Source organism: Branchiostoma floridae, chromosome 10, assembly GCF_000003815.2.
Source record: "Branchiostoma floridae strain S238N-H82 chromosome 10, Bfl_VNyyK, whole genome shotgun sequence".
Lineage (NCBI taxonomy): Eukaryota > Metazoa > Chordata > Leptocardii > Amphioxiformes > Branchiostomatidae > Branchiostoma > Branchiostoma floridae.
Genome location: NC_049988.1, coordinates 17,154,066 through 17,173,359, shown reverse-complemented (window position 1 = coordinate 17,173,359; position 19,294 = coordinate 17,154,066). Strand labels below are relative to the sequence as shown.

The 19,294-nt window shown below is 42.7% G+C and overlaps 3 protein-coding genes across 3 annotated transcripts; 2 read left to right on the top strand and 1 right to left on the bottom strand.

Annotated features, from left to right (window-relative positions):
• Positions 1-524: 524 nt before the first annotated feature.
• Positions 525-9,852, bottom strand: LOC118424719 (mucin-2-like). Its single transcript, XM_035833402.1, has 12 exons — positions 8,727-9,852; positions 8,065-8,174; positions 7,440-7,645; positions 6,297-6,982; positions 5,774-5,883; positions 4,997-5,202; positions 3,807-4,591; positions 3,450-3,559; positions 2,723-2,928; positions 1,689-2,413; positions 1,173-1,282; positions 525-751 (listed from the first exon to the last, which is right to left on the bottom strand). Exons 1-12 carry the CDS (start codon positions 9,538-9,540, stop codon positions 542-544), a joined length of 4,278 nt encoding a protein of 1,425 aa, XP_035689295.1. The 5' UTR covers positions 9,541-9,852; the 3' UTR covers positions 525-541.
• Positions 9,853-14,592: 4,740 nt separating this feature from the next.
• Positions 14,593-15,925, top strand: LOC118424987 (mucin-2-like). Its single transcript, XM_035833800.1, has 2 exons — positions 14,593-15,272; positions 15,667-15,925. The coding sequence occupies exons 1-2, from the start codon at positions 14,593-14,595 to the stop codon at positions 15,923-15,925; spliced, it is 939 nt and encodes a 312-aa protein (XP_035689693.1).
• A 575-nt stretch (positions 15,926-16,500) lies between these two features.
• Positions 16,501-19,294, top strand: LOC118424746. The gene is made up of 4 exons (XM_035833478.1): positions 16,501-16,596; positions 16,839-17,044; positions 17,499-17,801; positions 18,213-19,294. The coding sequence occupies exons 1-4, from the start codon at positions 16,507-16,509 to the stop codon at positions 18,445-18,447; spliced, it is 834 nt and encodes a 277-aa protein (XP_035689371.1). The 5' UTR covers positions 16,501-16,506; the 3' UTR covers positions 18,448-19,294.

Sequence of the window (19,294 nt, the reverse complement as noted above, 5' to 3'; positions counted from 1 at the left end):
TTGGAGCCTGTGTAACCATGGGAGTTGTCCTGGAGGCTGTGTAACCATGGGAGTTGTCCTGGAGGCTGTGTAACCATGGGAGTTGTTCTTGGAGCCTGTCTAACATTGACTGTAGCGTTTGTCTGCGGTGCCGGTGTAGTTATATTGGCCATCATCGTGACGTTTTGCCTATAAAATAACAGCAAGAAAATGTAAAATTCACAAAAGATTCCATATGTTTTATGGATAATGCAAACAAAAAGAGGGGAAAGGCAAGACAAACATACCTTGTTGCCATGACTGTAGTCATATTCATTGCAGGACCTGATGTCATGGCTATTGCCAGTGTCGTGTTGGCCACAGGTGTTGTTGAAATGACGACACCACAGCCACCAACCGGACACCTATTTCCATTTCATTTGAAATAAATAGATTAGACAAAGCTTTCAATATTGTATGCTTACACGCCTTTGATTCTACAGTGTTCATCATGAAACTAAATCATCAGGGTTAGTTATGTTTTCTTAATCAACAGATTATAAAATAGAAAATGTCGAGCAACTTACACAGTAAGCGAGCTTGTATCTACCCCTAGAGGATTATCAGGGTCATTGGCGACGGCCTGCTTCAAGTTGTTGACCACGCTGTTGGAGTCTACCGAGGCGTTCTGCTGGAAGTTGGCGTTCACGACGGCCACCACGCTGCCGGGCCGGAAACTGGTGACAGTCACGCTGAGAAGGCCGCTGGACGAGCTCGACAGGTAGATGAAAATCTAGTGAAATAAAGCCAAGTTAGTCCTTACGCAGAATTTGAACTCCTTAGAACCAGCAATTCATTGATTACAGTGATTCTGTATCAACTCGTTTCTGTACGTTGTTTGAATGTGCTTTGTTTTGCATCTGCAAACTGTAGACTTTGACAATTACCATATCAGTTACTTATTATATACATATCTATATATATTTACATTATTTTTCTCTTGATGTTGCCTTGTTTTTCCTCCCTAACTGCAATCACTATTTGTTAATGCAAGTCAATGTTTGCAGTTCTTAAGTTAAGATCTCTAATTTTTCTTATTTTTTATATCGTGTAATGAAGTCTCTGTGACTGAAGTAAGTTTCTTCTTCATCAGTTAATTCAGCTATTACTGCTATGGTATGAATTATTGAAACAATCCATCTATCTATCCGTACCTTACTGGAGACTGTCTGTGCCAGAGTCCTGAAGGCCTGTGAGCTGGAGTCCGCCAGGTCTGACGTGTACGGGCGGTTCATGGTCATCTCCAGGCTCACCTGCTGGGCAGCTGTGAACAACAAAATTATCTTCTCAGGCAAAACAAACAAACAAACACACATAAATTGCTCCTGCCAAATAGCGGACTCCCATTTTCAACTTTAAAGACAAACGTCTTTCTAATAGAATACTTATTCCAATACTCCATTCATACAGCTAGGAAGAGCTAGTAGCTATATGTTCTTAGTATGTGTTACATGTTTTTCGTCGTATGTTAGACGACCAATGGTTTCTCTTCTATGAAGTGCTGGAGGTAGAGTCAGGTTAGGCACGCCTTTTCTCTCATTCCAACGACCTGCTCTGTGGTAAATTTTAATGAACATACACACCATTTGACTCACCCCTGAGGCGTTGCCAAATTATTTTACTCTTTTCATGTACTGCGATATTTCAGTCGATATAGTTCCGACTCTTACCTAGGGTACAGGTGACGCCGTTTCCTTGGTAACCAGAGCTACAGACGCACGTGTAACCAGACTGCCCTGAGACACAGCTGGCGTACAGATGACACGGTGTCGAGCAGGTAGAGCTTTGTGTGGTAGTTTGGATAGTCGTCGTGACATTTTCTGACGTCGTCATGTTGAGAGGAAGACGTGGACGCGTCGTCATAGAGACGGTGACGTTGTGACGCATAGTGACGTTTTGCATGACGTCGGTGACGTTCAGTGGTCGTGCGGTTGGCATCATGGGTAACGCTGTCGTGTTGGTTACGTTGTCACGCATTGTGACGTTCAATTGTCGTGCGGTTGGCATCACGGGTAAAGCTGTCGTGTTGGTCACGTTTTGACGCATCGTGACATTCAGTGGTCGTGCGGTTGGCACAACCGGTAACGCTGTCGTGTTGGTTACGTTTTGACGCATCGTGACGTTTTGGACGACACCAGTGACGTTCACTGGTCGTGCGGTAGGCATTACCGGTAACGCTGTTGTGTTTGTTACGTTGTGACGCATAGTGACGTTCACTGGTCGTGCGGTTGGCACAACCAGTAACGCTGTCGTGTTGGTTACATTTAGACGCATCGTGACGTTTTGGACGACGTCGGTGACGTTCAGTGGTCGCGCGGTTGGCATCACGAGTGACGCTGTCGTGTTGTCCATTGTTGTGGTTGGAATGACGACACCACAGCCACCAACTGGACACCTATTTCCATTTTATTTGAAAGAAAGATATGTGAAGCTTTCACTACTGTGTTCTAAAGAGACTTCTATTGGAAAATAAATCGAGTGCAATGCTGCCTAATTCCGATTTCAATAATATGATAGAGAAAGTATATGTTGGGAGGGGCTCAATTAAACATTCTGCAAACACAAAAAGTCAAGACGATAGTCACCAAAGCATTTCATCAGTGGATACGCTACTTTGATTCTACTTCAATTGCAAGCGACTTCATAATCAGAATGAGCTGTTTCATTATCATAAGATTAGAAAAGAAAAGGTAGATCAACCTACACTGTAAGTGAGCTTGTATCCAGCCCTAGAGGATTGTCAGGGTCATTGGCGACGGCCTGCTTCAAGTTGTTGACCACGCTGCTGGAGTCTACCGAGGCGTTCTGCTGGAAGTTGGCGTTCACGACGGCCACCACGCTGCCGGGCCGGAAACTGGTGACAGTGACGCTGAGAAGGCCGCTGGACGAGCTTGACAGGTAGATGAAAATCTGAGGGAAAAGGATACAGTATCTATAGTATGACATAATGTTATGCTAGGTAATTTGACTTTTACGCATCTACTGTACAACTGTACTACTGGCATCCACAGCGTCATTTGCTACAAGTTCAGAAGCCGATGTCACTGAAAATAAAAGTTAAATTATATATTGACGTTGTTGACTCAAAGCTGAAGACCTGACATGTCCCGATGTTTTGATCTTGAGAAACGCCACTCTATACCAATTCCTTCACACGACGTCCCTCGGATAGGACTTAAATGGAGGTTCCGTAGAAAAACCCCACCTCAAGCACAGTAAAGAACCCGACACACCTATCGAAAATAGTAGGGGTCCATCCCGGTATGATCAGATCAGACAAATCTGCCCGAATGTACAAAGCCTGGCGTTTTACGCCATTAGGCTGTCAAATGATTGTGCAGTAAAAGAAATCATTCATGGGCTCTTGTTTACCAACCTCAACTTGCTGGTATTGAATATGACTTTACTGAAATACACCTATTCATTCCTACCTTACTGGAGACCGTCTGTGCCAGAGTCCTGAAGGCCTGTGAGCTGGAGTCCGCCAGGTCTGACGTGTATGGGAGGTTCATGGTCATCTCCAGGCTGACCTGCTGAGCAGCTGGCAGAAATAAACATTCCAAAACTTAGAGCCCGTAACACTAGTTCACCTTTATCTCTGAAGTAACCTATATTCATAGCATCTATTAACATGCGTTGGCATTTGGAGATATCACTTAGACGGACGGAGGTTTCAAATTGCCAAAATATAACGTCTGTTGACTTGATATCATTAATTAGATACCATTTTTAGATCCACTTTTCTCTAAACTGCAAGGGAGAAAACAAAAGACACTCAAATATCTTACCTAGGGTACAGGTAATGCCGTCTCCTTGGTAACCAGAGCTACAGACGCACGTGTAACCAGACTGTCCTGCGACACAGCTGGCGTACAGATGGCACGGCATCGGGCATGTAGAGATTTGTGTGGTAGTTTTGAGAGTCGTAGTGACGTTTTCTGGCCTTGTCATGTTAGGAGGCAACTGTGGACGCGTTGTCATATAGACGGTGGCGTTTTGACGCATTGTGACGTTTTGGACGACACCAGTGACGTTCACTGGTCGTGCGGTTGGTACCACGGGTAGCGCTGTCGTGTTGGTTACGTTGTGACGCATGGTGACGTTCAGTGGTCGTGCAGTTGGTACCACGGGTAACGCTGTCGTGTTGGTTACGTTGTGACGCATCGTGACGTTTTGGACGACGCCGGTGACGTTTACTGGTCGTGCGGTTGGTACCACAGGTGACGCTGTCGTGTTGGTTACGTTGTGACGCATGGTGACGTTTTGCATGACGTTAGTGACATTCAATGGCCGTGCGGTTGGCACCACCGGTAACGCTGTCGTGTTTGTCACGTTGTGACGCATGGTGATGTTTTGTACGACGCCGGTGACGTTCAGTGGTCTTGCGGTTGGCACCACGGATAACGCTGTCGTGTTGATTACGTTTTGACGCATGGTGACGTTTTGACGCATGGTGACGTTTTGGACGACGCCAGTGACGTTCACTGGCCGTACTGTAGGCATCACCGGTAACACTGTCGTGTTGGTAACAGGTGTTGTTGAAACGACAACACCACAGCCACCAACTGGACACCTATTCCAATTTGGAGTATAAAGACAATAGTCACTAGAGCATTTCATGCAATATGATTCTTGTAAGTTGGTCGATTTGTATTCACTTGTTTGTATGTATGTGTAGAAGCTGTACGCCTACGTTTGTGTCAATGTACGTTTGTGTCAATAAATATTGTATTTTGCGATGGATATCTTCAAGCGTCTAAATAACCAAAATCTGTTGCTGTTTCTTTATCGCAAGATTAGAAAAGAAAAGGTAGATCAACCTACACTGCAAGCGAGCTTGTATCCACCCCTAGAGGATTCGCAGGATCATTGGCGACGGCCTGCTTCAAGTTGTTCACTACTTCAAGCGTCTAAATAATTAGAATGATTTACTGTTTCATTATCAAGAGATTAGAAACGAAAAGGTAGATCAACCTACACTGCAAGCGAGCTTGTATCCACCCCTAGAGGATTATCAGGGTCATTGGCGACTGCCTGCTTCAGGTTGTTGACCACGCTGCTGGAGTCTACCGAGGCGTTCTGCTGGAAGTTGGCGTTCACGACGGCCACCACGCTGCCGGGCCGGAAACTGGTGATAGTCACGCTGAGGAGGCCGCTGGACGAGCTCGACAGGTAAGCGAAAATCTAGCCAAATAAATCAAAGTTCATCATTTCCCAGATTTTGAACTCCTCAGCACCAGTACTTCATTGATATCGATGATTTTCTATCAACTTGTTTCTATGCGTTCTTTTGACGGATTTTGTTTTGCATTTGCAAGCTGTAGACCTTGTAATTACCATACAAAGCTTTAAAACGGATGAAAGCACCTGAAAATAATTTCAGCTGTTTGATAGAACATGGGATATTGGACGTTTTTTTTACACGACCAATTAAGTCTAACATGCTTACGTGAGCCTCTACTGGTTGTAAAAGGAAATTCTAATGGTCCAACTATTTTACAACGCAAGTTTTCTCATTACTGACTGTCGTTAACATTGCTGGTGGGCTTTAATCATAGATTATGTCATAATGATAATAATAAAAATCTGGTGTATTTTGCCAGCCAGTAGGTACCTAATGAGTAATAGGGCTGTTAACGTGGTAACCTCCTCGAGATGATAGTTTTAAATTTGGCTGTTTTATGACTACTGTCATATGATGGTATTACATGTGCTTCTATTAAAATATATAACTAGTATAGAACTTCATTCCTACCTTACTGGAGACCGTCTGTGCCAGACTTTTGAAGGCCTGTGAGCTGGAGTCCGCCAGGTCTGACGTGTACGGGAGGTTCATGGTCATCTCCAGGCTCACCTGCTGAGCAGCTGCGATATGCAAAGTTTCAAAATTTCCTCTCAGGTAAAACAAGCACACATACATTTCTTTCAAACACCAGAGTCCAATTTTCAACTAAAAAGGACAAGCTTCTTTCAAATAGAATGCTTATTGGAATACCTCTTTCCTACAGCTAGGAACTAGAGATGGTAACCATATGTTCTTAGCATGCTATTTGTGTTACATGTTGTTTTCATATGTTTGACGACCAATGGTTTCTCTTTTATGAAGTGCTGGAGTTAGAGTCAGGTTAGGCACATCTTTTCTCTCATCCCATCAACTTGCTCTGCTGTAAATTTTAGCGAACAAATAAACCATTAGGCTCACCCCTGAGGCGTCACCAATATGTTTGTACTGTTTTCATATATTGCGATATTTCAGTCTAGATAGTTTCGAGTTTTACCTAGGGTACAGGTGACGCCGTTTCCTTGGTAACCAGAGCTACAGACGCACGTGTAACCAGACTGCCCTGCGACACAGCTGGCGTACAGATGGCACGGTGTCGAGCATGTAGAGATAGAACTGGGCGTCGTGACTTGAAGAGGAGCTGTGACGTTATCTGACGTCGTCACGTTAAGAGGAAGGTGTGAACGCGTTGTCATATGCGGTCTGGCTGTTATATTTCCTTTTGCTGTAGCGTTTAAGCGAGTCCGATTGTATATCAATGGAGTGGTTGTGTTGGCGACCGTTAACGGGAATCTTGTTGTATTATGTGGCATTGTTGCGTTGAACGTCGGCATGTAACGCATGGTGGCATTTCTTTGTGCTGTAACGTTGTAGCTTGGTGTTGTGGCATTTTCGCGCATTGTTGCGTTGGCGACCGTTAAGCGGAATCCTGTCGTATTATACATTGTTGCATTGGACGTTGGCATGTAACGGTCTGTGACGTTCATAACTGCTGTTACATTGTCCGACACTAGAGGGAAACGCGTGGTTCTATTCATGGACATCGTTGCCATATTTCCAGTGACCATTACATTGCCGCGAGTGGTGGCATTGAAGACATCAGGCGGCATTGTGGCTGTTTTTGCTGAGGTGTAGGATGGGGCAACTATTGTTACACCTGCACTGCAGCCACCGACAGGACACCTACAGAAGTTTGAAGAGAACAGAATGACATGATTCGAAATGTTTGTATATGGTGGTAGAACATGGGATATTGGAGTTTTGACCAATCGATGCATCACCTTTATCGTATATATCTAGCGGCAACAAGCAGAACTCCAATTAGAAGCTCTAAGGAACATGTCTGATAGATATCCTAACGTATATGAAGAGAGACTTTACTGGTTGTGTAAAATGAAACTCCACTAACCTATAAACCAAATAATGTGCACAAGACATGGCACAAAATGAGATGCGATCGCTAGACAGCCATTTACTTACTAATAATAGATTTCGTTATTACACCGCAATGTGATGGCACCATCAAGGCTTTTTTTCATTTTGCCTCGAAACAGACACACGGAAAATAAGCACTGCCATTAGCTTATCTTAACAATTGACAAAGTAAAACACTTTTAAGACGACAAAGGAAACAACTTACAAAGAGATAGAGCTGGTATTCAGCCCCAGTGGATTCTCAGTGTCGTTGGCAATGGCCAGCTTGAGACTGTTGAGGACCCCGCTGGAGCTGACGGAGGCGTTCTGCTGGAAGTTGGCGTTCACGACGGCCACCACGCTGCCGGGCCGGAAACTGGTGACAGTCACGCTGAGAAGGCCGCTGGTAGAACTCGACAGATAGCTGTAGATCTGTTAACAGAAAAATGTTGTTTTCTTTAATTTGTAATTGATCTAAATGTGTCAGTAGATTTATCAGCCTTTAAGTTTTGGCCACCACGCTGCCGGGCCGGAAACAGGTGACAGTGACGCTGAGAAGGCCGCTGGTAGAACTTGACAGGTAGCTGTAGAGCTGTTAAAAATGTGTTGAGAAATGGCCATCAGTTTTAGTCACTTTAAAAACTGTGGCTTCAATGATGTTCATTTCACTAACCCATACATCGTTTTTTCTAGTTACACCTTCCCTTCTATCCACGACTGTGATTGACGTCTAGAAGGAGGCCTCATGCGTTATGGGTCAGGAATGCAAATCGTGTTATAAAATCGGCTTTACCAACTACAGCATTTGTCATCATTACAGAAATCCTAACGTTATAGTCTTAGACCCTCACCTTACTGGAGACAGTCTGTGCCAGAGTCCTGAAGGCCTGTGAGCTGGAGTCCGCCAGGTCTGACGTGTACGGGAGGTTCATGGTCATCTCCAGGCTCACCTGCTGAGCAGCTGTTGGAAATAAACATTCCAAAAGCTTTAGGAGCCTTAAGTATTTAAGTGAATTGTTGCCATCCCAATTCTCTATGTTCATAAACATCTCCAAGCTCTCGTCTGGAGTAGCTGCTTGACATGAAAATGGCACATTACCATTACGCTCGTCCGTTATTCGGTGGTTATAGGAATCGGCCATTATTTATGGCATCCTATACACCTCAGGGCGGGTCATTATCCCTTAACTCAATACTTCTGTATAAAATATCTGATAGCCTCCCAATAATGTGCCATAGTGGATAACAACCCACGTCACTACCATCCCAGGCCTCAAAAAGGCTATGGGACTATCGTAACCTTTTTATAGACGGTATCTAACACTAAGCATATGATCAACGTCTCTGAATCGCATATATCTACATATGAACATCACCAGGCAAGTTGTATGGGGAAAGAGTAATTTCTTTCCCTAGAGTTATCTAGAAATCCACCACATATAGACTGATGCGTTTGCAAAACTTCATCTCCAATATCATTCACAAGCATCAAAGAATTGGTAAATTGCCTCACCTAAACTGCAGGTGACGCCGTTTCCTTGGTAGCCAGAGCTACAGACACACGTGTGCCCGGATTGTTGTAGGACACAACTGGCATAGAGGTGGCAAGGAGTGGAGCATGATGGGGCGGAAGAAGGCGCAGTGGCTTGTGGGGTAGTGGCCGCTATTTTGTTTTCTTCCGTCGCGTTCATTGGATTTGTTGTGTTGGAGGGCATTGTTAGAGGTATTGGGGTGACTGGTGCAGTTACATTGGATGGTGTTGTAACGTTCGACATAGTTAGTGGAGGAATAGGCGTGGTGCCATTTTCTGGCATGGTGTAGTTGAATAAATTGGTTGAAGGCGTTGTGACATTTGCATGTGTCATCACGAAGTTAGTTGTAACATTGATATGAACGTTGGTAAAGTTAGCCGCACTGGTTGTGACATTTGCATGGATGTTGGTTAAGTTAGATATAGGCGTTGTAGCATTTGCATGTGTAATCCTAAAGCGTGCTGTAGGTGTTGTAACATTGATAGGAGTGTTGGTGAAGTTAGCTACAGGGGTTGTAAGATTTGGGTGGATGTTGGTAAAGTTTGCTATAGGCGTTGTAACATTTGGTTGTGTCATAATGATTGCAAATTCAGCTACAGGTGTTGTAACATTGATATGAGTGTTGGTGACATTTGCATGAGTTATTGTAACGTTAGCTACATGGGCTGTGACATTTGTAGGTGTCATCGTCACATTGTCTTCAGGAGTTGCCATGGTAACGGCGTGTTCCATCGTGATGTTCATTGTAACATTTGCTCCTGATGTTGAGTTCGAAATTCCAGGTGAATCTATCATGGTTGTGTTAACCGTCGCTGTAACGTTGTGTAGCGATTGAAGTGATATGGATGCTGCATTGCTAAATGGCGTTGTAACATTTTGTAATGCTGTTGGAGGATAAGGAGTTGTAACGTTCCCCGTTGACGTTAAGTTATGAGCGGTTGGTAGGCTTTGGACTGGTGATGTTACGTTGGAAACTGTTGGGAGAGGCGTTGTTGCATTCTCCGCTGTGTTTCTGGATGTCTGGATGCCGCTTGATGTTGTCACATTTGGAGTTGTTGCATTATTTAATTCTGCGGAAGTAGGGCAAGAGAAACAGAATTAACTTTCTTTTTTTTATTTCGTCTCGTTTATTTATGAGAAGCTCAAATCGGCCTGTAGGCCGCTTTTCGTTGAAGTCATGAGGGATCGGAACAGGTAAGGATGAGAAAACAAATGACAAAGATACAGATTACTTCATTTGTGTTCTAAACAATGGAAAATTGTTTGTGGAAAACTTGTCCTCGTCTAGGTCACCACTCATGTCGGCCAAGTAGAGGCACGATATTTGCAGGCAAGTAATTACATATTAATTGACAATTTGAAACATTATACCCCTCAGTTGAATGGCGTGTCATTGGTACATTAGCATAAATCCAATAACCTTTGACCTTTAACTGATAGCTCATTTAAATCAATTTAAACTATTAGATTGGATCTTCAAAGATTACAGATGCAGAAGCACACATGATTTCATTGACGTTGATCTGGTTCTGAACGGTCCGTGGTTCTGATATTAGAGTTTTAGTTTTGTTTTACACTACCAGTAATGTCACCTACTTGCGTTTTGATGTCTATCAGTTCATCTTTTCCTCAGAGTTTGTGACTAGAGTGCTGGTTGTGTAAAGGATAGTTTTGACATACCATGTAATATGTTCTAGCGACCTGATGAAATCATTTTCGGAAGGTTCGGGCTAATGATTGAAGAGGATCATAGAATGCAAGGCAATGATTTTTAGAGTGTACACATATAATAGGAAAATGAGTACAGATGGTGATCAATACGTCAATCAAAAAAGCTGACAAAAAGAGGTGTACACGATTTCAACGTTGATCTTGTTCTGAACAATACGTATTGTCGATTGAGAAAGATCAGACCATACGATTACACGAAAACGATTTCCTTGAGTGTGCATGAATGTTAAACGCATTAAAGAGACAAAAGTACAATCCCTTAATCAAGGAAGAACAGTAAAGATGGCGATCTGTGCATCAATAAAAAAAAGCCTAGCTCAGACAAAATTACAGAGGTGTTTGATCTTGTTCTGAACAATACGTTGTCTGTAAACATTTGAGAAAATTCATACCATACGATTACATGCGAACGAATTTAATGAGAGTGTGCATGAATGTATCAAAACTGGAAGACATGCATTAAGAGACAAAAGCACAGTCCCTTAATTAAGGCACATGCCATTGATTCGCCAACGCCTATGATAAGTTGTCTGCAATACGCTTAAGGCGATGACGCAATCACGATCTACCATCTGTTGGAAGACGATAAATTTACGGGTCCGTCTTACATAAAATTAGAGATCACTTTATTGCACATCGACACCTGTTGATCAAAACCAAGCAGTCAAGATAGATTCGATGCACTTTACCAACGCAATTATAGCATAATCTTACGCTTATATAATGATCAAACCCTATCATTTCTTCCTTCCTCATTTCAAAACAGAAACATTCAAAGGGAAAGTACTAGAAAATGGAGAACATCTTTCGTCAAAACGTCAATCCTCAGGTATCACGTCTTGAAGATACAGGTATTTTCCGTTTAAAGATCTTGTATACAGCCCTCCCGTATAAGTCTCTTCCAAACTAGGACAGCGTCCTTAAAAAAAAGAAGACAAACAACAAACTCTGACCTGTTGTGTTCGAAGAGTAAACTCCAGAAACCCACTGTATCGTCAGCAAAGTTAGAAACCACCACGGTTGTATCCTAAGAACCATCCTTCAAGATTATGCAGCACCCTTTCCCTACGTGTATAATGAGAACATGTTGGGTGTGTCACTACATGAGTAACTGTGTGTATGAGTGGTTCTGTGAGGTCTAGTGACCCATGACGATCCGTCCTTTGTCTTTGTTATTGGGGCTACTGTAAATGCAGAAACTTTCATGGTGGTTTAATGTGCGTGGTTTTCGCGGTGGCCTCTTCACCGCGAACTTAAAACCACCGCGAACATTTTTTCCATGGCAATAAGAGACTACAGTGCATGGTGCTACCGCGAACTTAAAACCACCGCGAAAAGTCTATTTTTCCCGCTACCGTGAAATTAAATCCCCGCGACCTTAAATGCATTTACAGTATTAGGGCGGGGTAAAATTAATTCTGTGTTTCATGAGATTATTAAATCCTGAAATGAATTAGGGACCGTTGGTAGGAATTTCATTTTCCTTTTTTTTTTACGTTGTACCATGGTATTATAATAATTTGTGCCTTCAATACGAACCTTCACAGCAAGAACCCGTTTAGCCACTTCCACGGAAACAAATCATCCTTTTTTCCTCCACAATCCACCTAACAGGAGGAAGTTCCACGCTCAGAGCTTTTTTCCTAGAACAACATCGCTATGGAATAAGCTTCCACGGACTTGCTTCCCCACAGGGTACAGCCTGAAACTGTTTAAATTAAGGGTAAACAAACATCTCTCTTCACAATTCAGTAATGTAACCCAAAACGCTTGAGTGGCTCCACGAGCCTTGTTTTGCGGTGACCTCTAAGTAAATATAAAAAAAAAAATTGGAGGCAATTGTGTTTTTGAAGAGGTTGTTAAACGTAAATGATTTGTCGATGAACATTTCAGAGATAGAGGATAGGTGAATAGATACGCCAAAACAAAAATCATATCCAGTTGCTTGAGTAACTGCTCTTAGGCGTATCTTATAACCTGGATTTTTAACCTACATCGACGTAGGTGAATAGAGTTTTACATTTGGTTGCAAGATATTATATTATTGCCCGATGTGCATTGCAAACTAAATTTGTTAATCACCTTTACTTTGGGGGAAATAGAGATGACATGTGTACATCATTATCATTGTGTGGGTCTCTTCATTGTGGTATATGTCTATTAGATAAGGAACTTGCTGTGATGCAGATTACTGGAGAGATAGAGACAAAGCTTTTGATGACTAAAACTCTTTCCGTTCTGGTAAAACCGGTTTATTTTGGGTGTTTTTCGGTCCGAATGGTCTGTCGGGAAAGTTCGTTAAATGTCTGTTTGGAGTGAAGAGTAGAATTTTTCACTCAGTATTAATAACATACAAATTGTCAGTATTGGTTTATGTTTTCTACACCGCTTTGAAATATTAACTTTCATAGCGTATTTCCCGCCAATTTTAGCAAACAGACTACTCTCCAGCCGTTTGTCTTTAACTGATTATCAGTTTTCAACTGAAATGTTCTTTTGAAAGATTGTAGAGTCACCAGAATCAATACAAATTGTCATGAGAATAGATTACAGTTTTGTATCAAGTGTCCTAGTTACCTGATATTTTCACAAATCTTACCCTTCCCCTTTAATATCCACTGAACCTTCCCGATTAACAGGTGGAAAATCAACTCAGGCAGGTCAGAGGTCATGCTCACTCGAGCTCTCCATGTATAATTACTCCTGAAAACACCACCACACTTAGTGACACATCCAAAATGTCCGCATTACACTCTTTTCAAACAGTCATGGCGTAATTTTGGAGGATGTTTGGGAAGATTCAACTGTGGAGAGGTTTCCTTTTCTTGACGGCACAGTGGATTATAGGAGTTAGTTCTACAAATACGACAGGTTTGTTTTTCTTTGTTCGTTCTCTTATTCACAGGTGACGCATCACTTATTCACAGGGATTTTCACGACGTTTAGACAAAAACATTATCCTCAATTTGTGTATGCAACATCATTACAAACTTTGAAAATTCATACAATTCTCGGGTATCTACTTAACACTTGTGTCCTTTCAAACTTAAAACATCCCAACTTTACCATCAGTGTTCTTGCTTGGTGATAGAACTATGGAGTTTTTTCGGGTCAAAAGTTGTCTGGTTCTGTGGCCCACTAGTAAAATATTGAAATATTGCAAAGTTGATAACAACGATATATGGTTATTGAATGACCTAGTCAGCAAATACCTAATTGTAATCATAGTGTATAGCTAGGGTTTGTCAAGTAAAGACAGCTTCTAAGTTATTTTTCTACATATGGTAGAACTAACCGAGGTAGATTTGTTTGTGATTGGTGAGAAATTATGCCGTAGGGCCGGTGCAGACAACTTCTGCATCGACAAATTCCTGCTTGTGATTGTGATGCTGCTTTGTTATTTTCACACTTCGTGTGTTTACTTCAATTGTTACGATTTTATCTACCTATACTTGTAGGCAAACTAAGCTCCAGACAGCGTCAAATTCCGTTAATTCGAAAGCACAATGATTGATTCGCAATTTTTTCAATAAACGTTTAATTGTCAAAAACGCCAATGAGGGTTAGACATCCAGGTTAATAGATGCCCAATATACAAAATTTGCACAGGTAACTGGGTACGTTTTGTAAACTGCCATCTGCTGTTTTTCGCTGAATCTGACGTTCAAGTATATAACCAAGACTTATGAATTGGTCTGTTACAAATGAGTTGAAGACAAAACTAATCATAAGACGTAAGAAAATAATTTCATCAGGTCGGTAGATCATAAGATATAGGAGTTTTCTTTTGCACAGCCTGTTAATCTCACCTTGCTGACGCAATTAAGCGCCACCTACATCGGCTATATAGCTACATATAGCGGCGAGAAGCAGAACTTCAGTCAGAAGCTCTGAGGAAGATGTCTGACAGACATCGAAACGTCAACAAGGTGAGATTAACTAGTTGTGCAAAAGAAAGCTCCTATATCCAAAACTGAGACGGTTTAATTACAGCTTTTAGATATACGTTTTGTTATCTTTTTATCCCTCAGAAGTGTACAATGTGACCACTGGAAATGCGAGCTTCACACAAACACCGTCAAACGCCATGGCAACGGGAAGTCTACCACCGCCTCCATGGCAACGGGAAGTCTACCACCGCCTCTCCCAACAGTTTTGAACATGACATTATCAGCGCAAAACGCAACCCCTGTACAACCAACCGCTCACAACACAGCGGCAACGGGTAACATTACAACGCCGCATCCTCAAACTTTGAATGCAACATCATTCCAACAAGTCACAACGCCGTTTACCAATGCAACATCACCCCCTGAGACCAACACGACAGCGTTACCAGTGGTTCCAACCGCACGGCCAGTGAACGTCACCGGCGGCGTACAAAACGTCACGATGCGTCATAACGTAACCAACACGACAGGGTTACCCGTGGTGCCAACCGCACGACCAGTGAACGTCACAATACGTCAGAACGTAACCAACACCACAGCGTTACCGGTGGTCCCAACCGCACGACCTGTGAACGTCACCGGTGGCGTACAAAACGTCACGATGCGTTACAACGTAGCCAACGCGACAGCATTACCCGTGGTGCCAACCGCACGACCAGTGAACGTCACTGACGTCGTGAACGTCACTATGCGTCACAACGTCACGATTGTCTCCACACTAGTCATGACTGGCATCAACGCGACCAGAAGACTGAGTAACGCCACACAGACCCCACACTCACCGACAATGGGAATGGCCATTCCAACAGGTCCTGCTATGAACCAGACGAGAATCATGCCAACGGGGTATGTTCTTTTGGTGTTTAGTGTGTGCGTGTGGTTGTCAGTGTGTTTGTGTGTGAGCTACCTCAGCGACACCTGGCGGTAATGGTAGAAAATCTGAAAATGGTAGAAAAATGGAAATGGTAGAAAAATGGAGGTATTGTTTTGGTTTGGCCTGTCACCTGTGTGTGTGTGTGTGTGTACACGCGCGCGCGCGTGTGTGTGTGTTTCTGTATATATGTTTGTGTGTGTGTATGCATGTGCGCGCTTGTGTTTGTGTGTGTGTGTTCATTGAATGTTTATTTTTATATGTTCTAAAACATCAAGGTCGTTATATTTTCATATAACGTCCTTGAAAACAAGTAGGGATGAGACGTTTAATCATTCTCAAGTTCATCACTGCCATTTCTTCTTTTAGCCACATCGTAACAATGGCTGTCAATCGAACTTCATCAAACACGACCTTCGCTGTAACACAGCGCCCTACACCGGCTGTTACACAGCCTCCACCAACCACCAACCCACCGACTACCGTCGGAGCCTTCCCAGCATGCGCCAGGACATGTCACCGCTACGCCTCCTGTATCGCAGGGGGTTCTGGGAAGAGTTGCGTCTGCAATGCGGGTTACAGCGGCAATGGGACGACATGCACACTGGGTACGTCACCGTTACCATAGCAACGATGGTGGTAATTTCCTCTAGAACAATAATGGCCATTAGCAACAATGGTAATAGTAACGTTAAGTACTTATCCACGAGTTGTAAAAAAAAAAAAAAACAAGACCTGACGGGGTCGCGAGGCTAAACTGTAGGGTACTTGGCCAAGAACCCAGAAGTTCTGGGTTCGAATCCTGCCATACTTCCCAGTATCTTTGGGAAATGCAGTTTGCACGACTTTACTCTCTCCACACCGCTGACTTCGGTTGGGGAGGTAAAACGTGGAGAGGGATGGGTTCCACCTTCCAATACCGTACCCTGGACACTTTGGATAAGCAACCCACTGCCGTTACTGCTTATAGCTAACCTCAAAAGGCTATGGGAATACCTTTACCCGTTGTCTGTCCTTAGTGCGAGGCATTGTTATAATAAGTTGCTAACTTGACTGCAGTGCTTCATTGTCAGTCTTATAGCAAAAGTAGAAAAAAACTGTTTGTTTTCCTTCTAGCGTTACCTTATACGGCTACTTACACTAATAAGTGATACTTATAGTGAGATTGATATTTTCATTGCTTCAGCATCAAAGAAGGTCAACCTGGAGATGAGGATGACCTCCATCGCTTTCACCGAGGATCTGAAGGACAGGAGCTCCGAGGCTTTCCGGTCACTTTCCTTCAAAGTGTCCAGACAGGTTAGTAAACGCTCAAACGTCTACAGATGTAAAATAACACACCTACCCTATGCCTGCACTGCCAGATACAGAGATAATACAAGTGAAATAACAATATGTCATAATATCCTAGGTATGGTCTAAACTTTCTATAATGGTATCTACGGCAAGAGGTTAGCGTTCAAATGTAAGGTCACCAAGACAGTCCATCTAGTCAAATAAAGGATACGGATTGATTGACAATCAAGATTTATCCGTTACAGATTTTTGTTTACCTGAAAACCACCTCGCTTGGCGACTCTCTGCTGAGTGTGACCATTCTCAACTTCCGACAAGGCAGCGTTGTCGCCAACTACAACGCCAACTTCAAAAGCAACGCCACGGTTAGCGACAGTGGTGTGTCGGGCGCGCTGCAACAGGCGATCTCACAAGACCCGAACAACACATTCGGCATTGATGTTTCTTCTCTGTGAGTACATAGTCGCTAACATATGACAGAAATGCTTCCTCTCTCTGAAATAAAGCTTGTGATTCTAAGCCTTTTTCACATCTTCTGATGTAGTATTATCGCTGTCAAAAACATTTAAGCTGTTTTATTTTATTCCGTATGTTGTTTTTGAATAGACAGAACTGAATGATCAAGCACCGTGTCAATGATACGCTACAGTCCTATTCCCTAGGGTTATGTAAACTGCTCCTGATTGAATTAAGACATTCTAGTCCACTTTTTCTTCATCTTCTTCTTCTTCTTCTTCCTCGCCGCAAGGTTCACCGGTCACTGATGAAGGCTTCTATTCCGGTGCCTGTTTTTTTTGCTCCCTTCCAGGTGTATTCCAGCTCTCTAAGTCCCGAATAACTTTACTTCCAGGCAAATTTGTTTTATTTTTTGTGGATCGCTGACTAATTTCGAGTTGTCCTTACAGATGTACTAAGACGAACGAAGACGCTGCTTGTGGTGAAACAATAGGAATGGACCAAAACTTGATCATCGGGCTGGCAGTGGGTGTGCCTGTAGCGGTCATCATCCTCATCATCATCCTGGTCTGTCTCATCAAGAGAGCGAGGGATGGGAAGGAAGACGGCGGAGTGAGTGAAGGGAAGAAAGATAACAAGAGGGCGAATTTGAAGAAGGGCGAGAATGAAGATGCTAACAAAAACGACAAGAAGACGATCTCCAAGGAGAATGGCAAGGAAGACAAAGGACAGAGGAAAGGCGCCGATAAAAAGTGGGTAGTGACCAAGATTTAAATGCATTTTTTAAACAGTAGCATACTCTGATTTATCCTGGCTTGGTTTTCATGCAATGGAATGATAACAATGAAGTAAAGAAATGCAAACATCCGCAAACCACACCAAACATCACGTAAGGGCTTGTACTGCTAACGGAGAACCCGGTTGTTTGTCTTATAAATAGCTCTAGTGTAATTCTATTCTTAAAAGTTATTGTAGACATTGCAGACTGGCATTGAAGGAGGCATCCTTTGAGGCGGTCTTATAGCATTCTAATGAGAGCTTTGTGCGTGTGTGTTTTCTATCATTTCTAAATTTCTTCAGATACGCTGAACAGATATTATAAAGAGTAAGAGGAAATTCCAAGTGAGTTTATTTTTCTTATGCGTTTTTATTTTAATTTCCAGTGGCAGACAACAGAAGAACGGAACCCAACAGCACAGTTCTGAACCTGGGAGGAACTACAAACGTATGGCGTTCCAACCATCGCGCAAAACGGGACCATCCGATAAATACGAGCACGATTTGGGAGGTATTTACTTCCCGAAAAGGTACCATGTGCCACAGGAACCCAAACCAACGTTCCATTACGTCGAAGGTCACGTGCAAGGGAAACCGGTCACGGTCGTCGTTCCAATCTGATACCTTAGAGTTCAAACTTGCAGACGAGTGTCTTTTTTGTTGACTTTACGTACATTATACAACAATGAGACAAACAGTGTTAATCTTCTCAACTGTATACAACAAAAAGTTCCCAACTTTTCGATAGTTAAGTAGCACAGAAAATCATACTCGCATATGTTTTTCCATAAACCATGTATTTTATGCTCCATCTATATCTGCCCTTACATTTACAAGTACAGCTGTCATAAGAAGTGAGAAGAAGTTGAACCATTTCATAGTCTAGTATACATTAGACTTTGTAGATACAGTAATAAACCAAATTTTTACAGCACTATTTGCAATTAGAACTGCTAACTGTACTTAGTATGTAAAAGCAGAAACGCACAATAAAGATCTTCATTCATTATCAGGTTCAGTAGTTGAAAGTTCAAGATTGAAAGCATTGAAGAAGTTCATTGCAAAATTTAAATTAAAAAATGAACGTAGACATCTCGAATAACAAGCGTACAAATAATCCTTCCGAAAATAATGTCATCAGGTTGGCAAAACATAGGATATCGGAGGTTTCTTTTGCACAAGCAGTAGTGTCTCTCACCTGCTTACGTTTAGATGCCTATCACTATCAGAGCTACTGCCTGGAGTACTGCTTCTCACCGCTATGTGTCGCCAATGTAGAGTGCGCTCTTCCTGCACAGCCACGTTTGGGATTGTGTTCTCGCGCAAAAACACAAAACCTACATGGGTCCTACATCGGCAAAGAAGAATTCCAGTTCGGAGCTTTGAGGAAGATGTCTGATTGCATAAAAATGTAAGCAAGTGAAAGAAATTTATCTGGTTATGAAAAATAAAACTCCATGATCCCCGT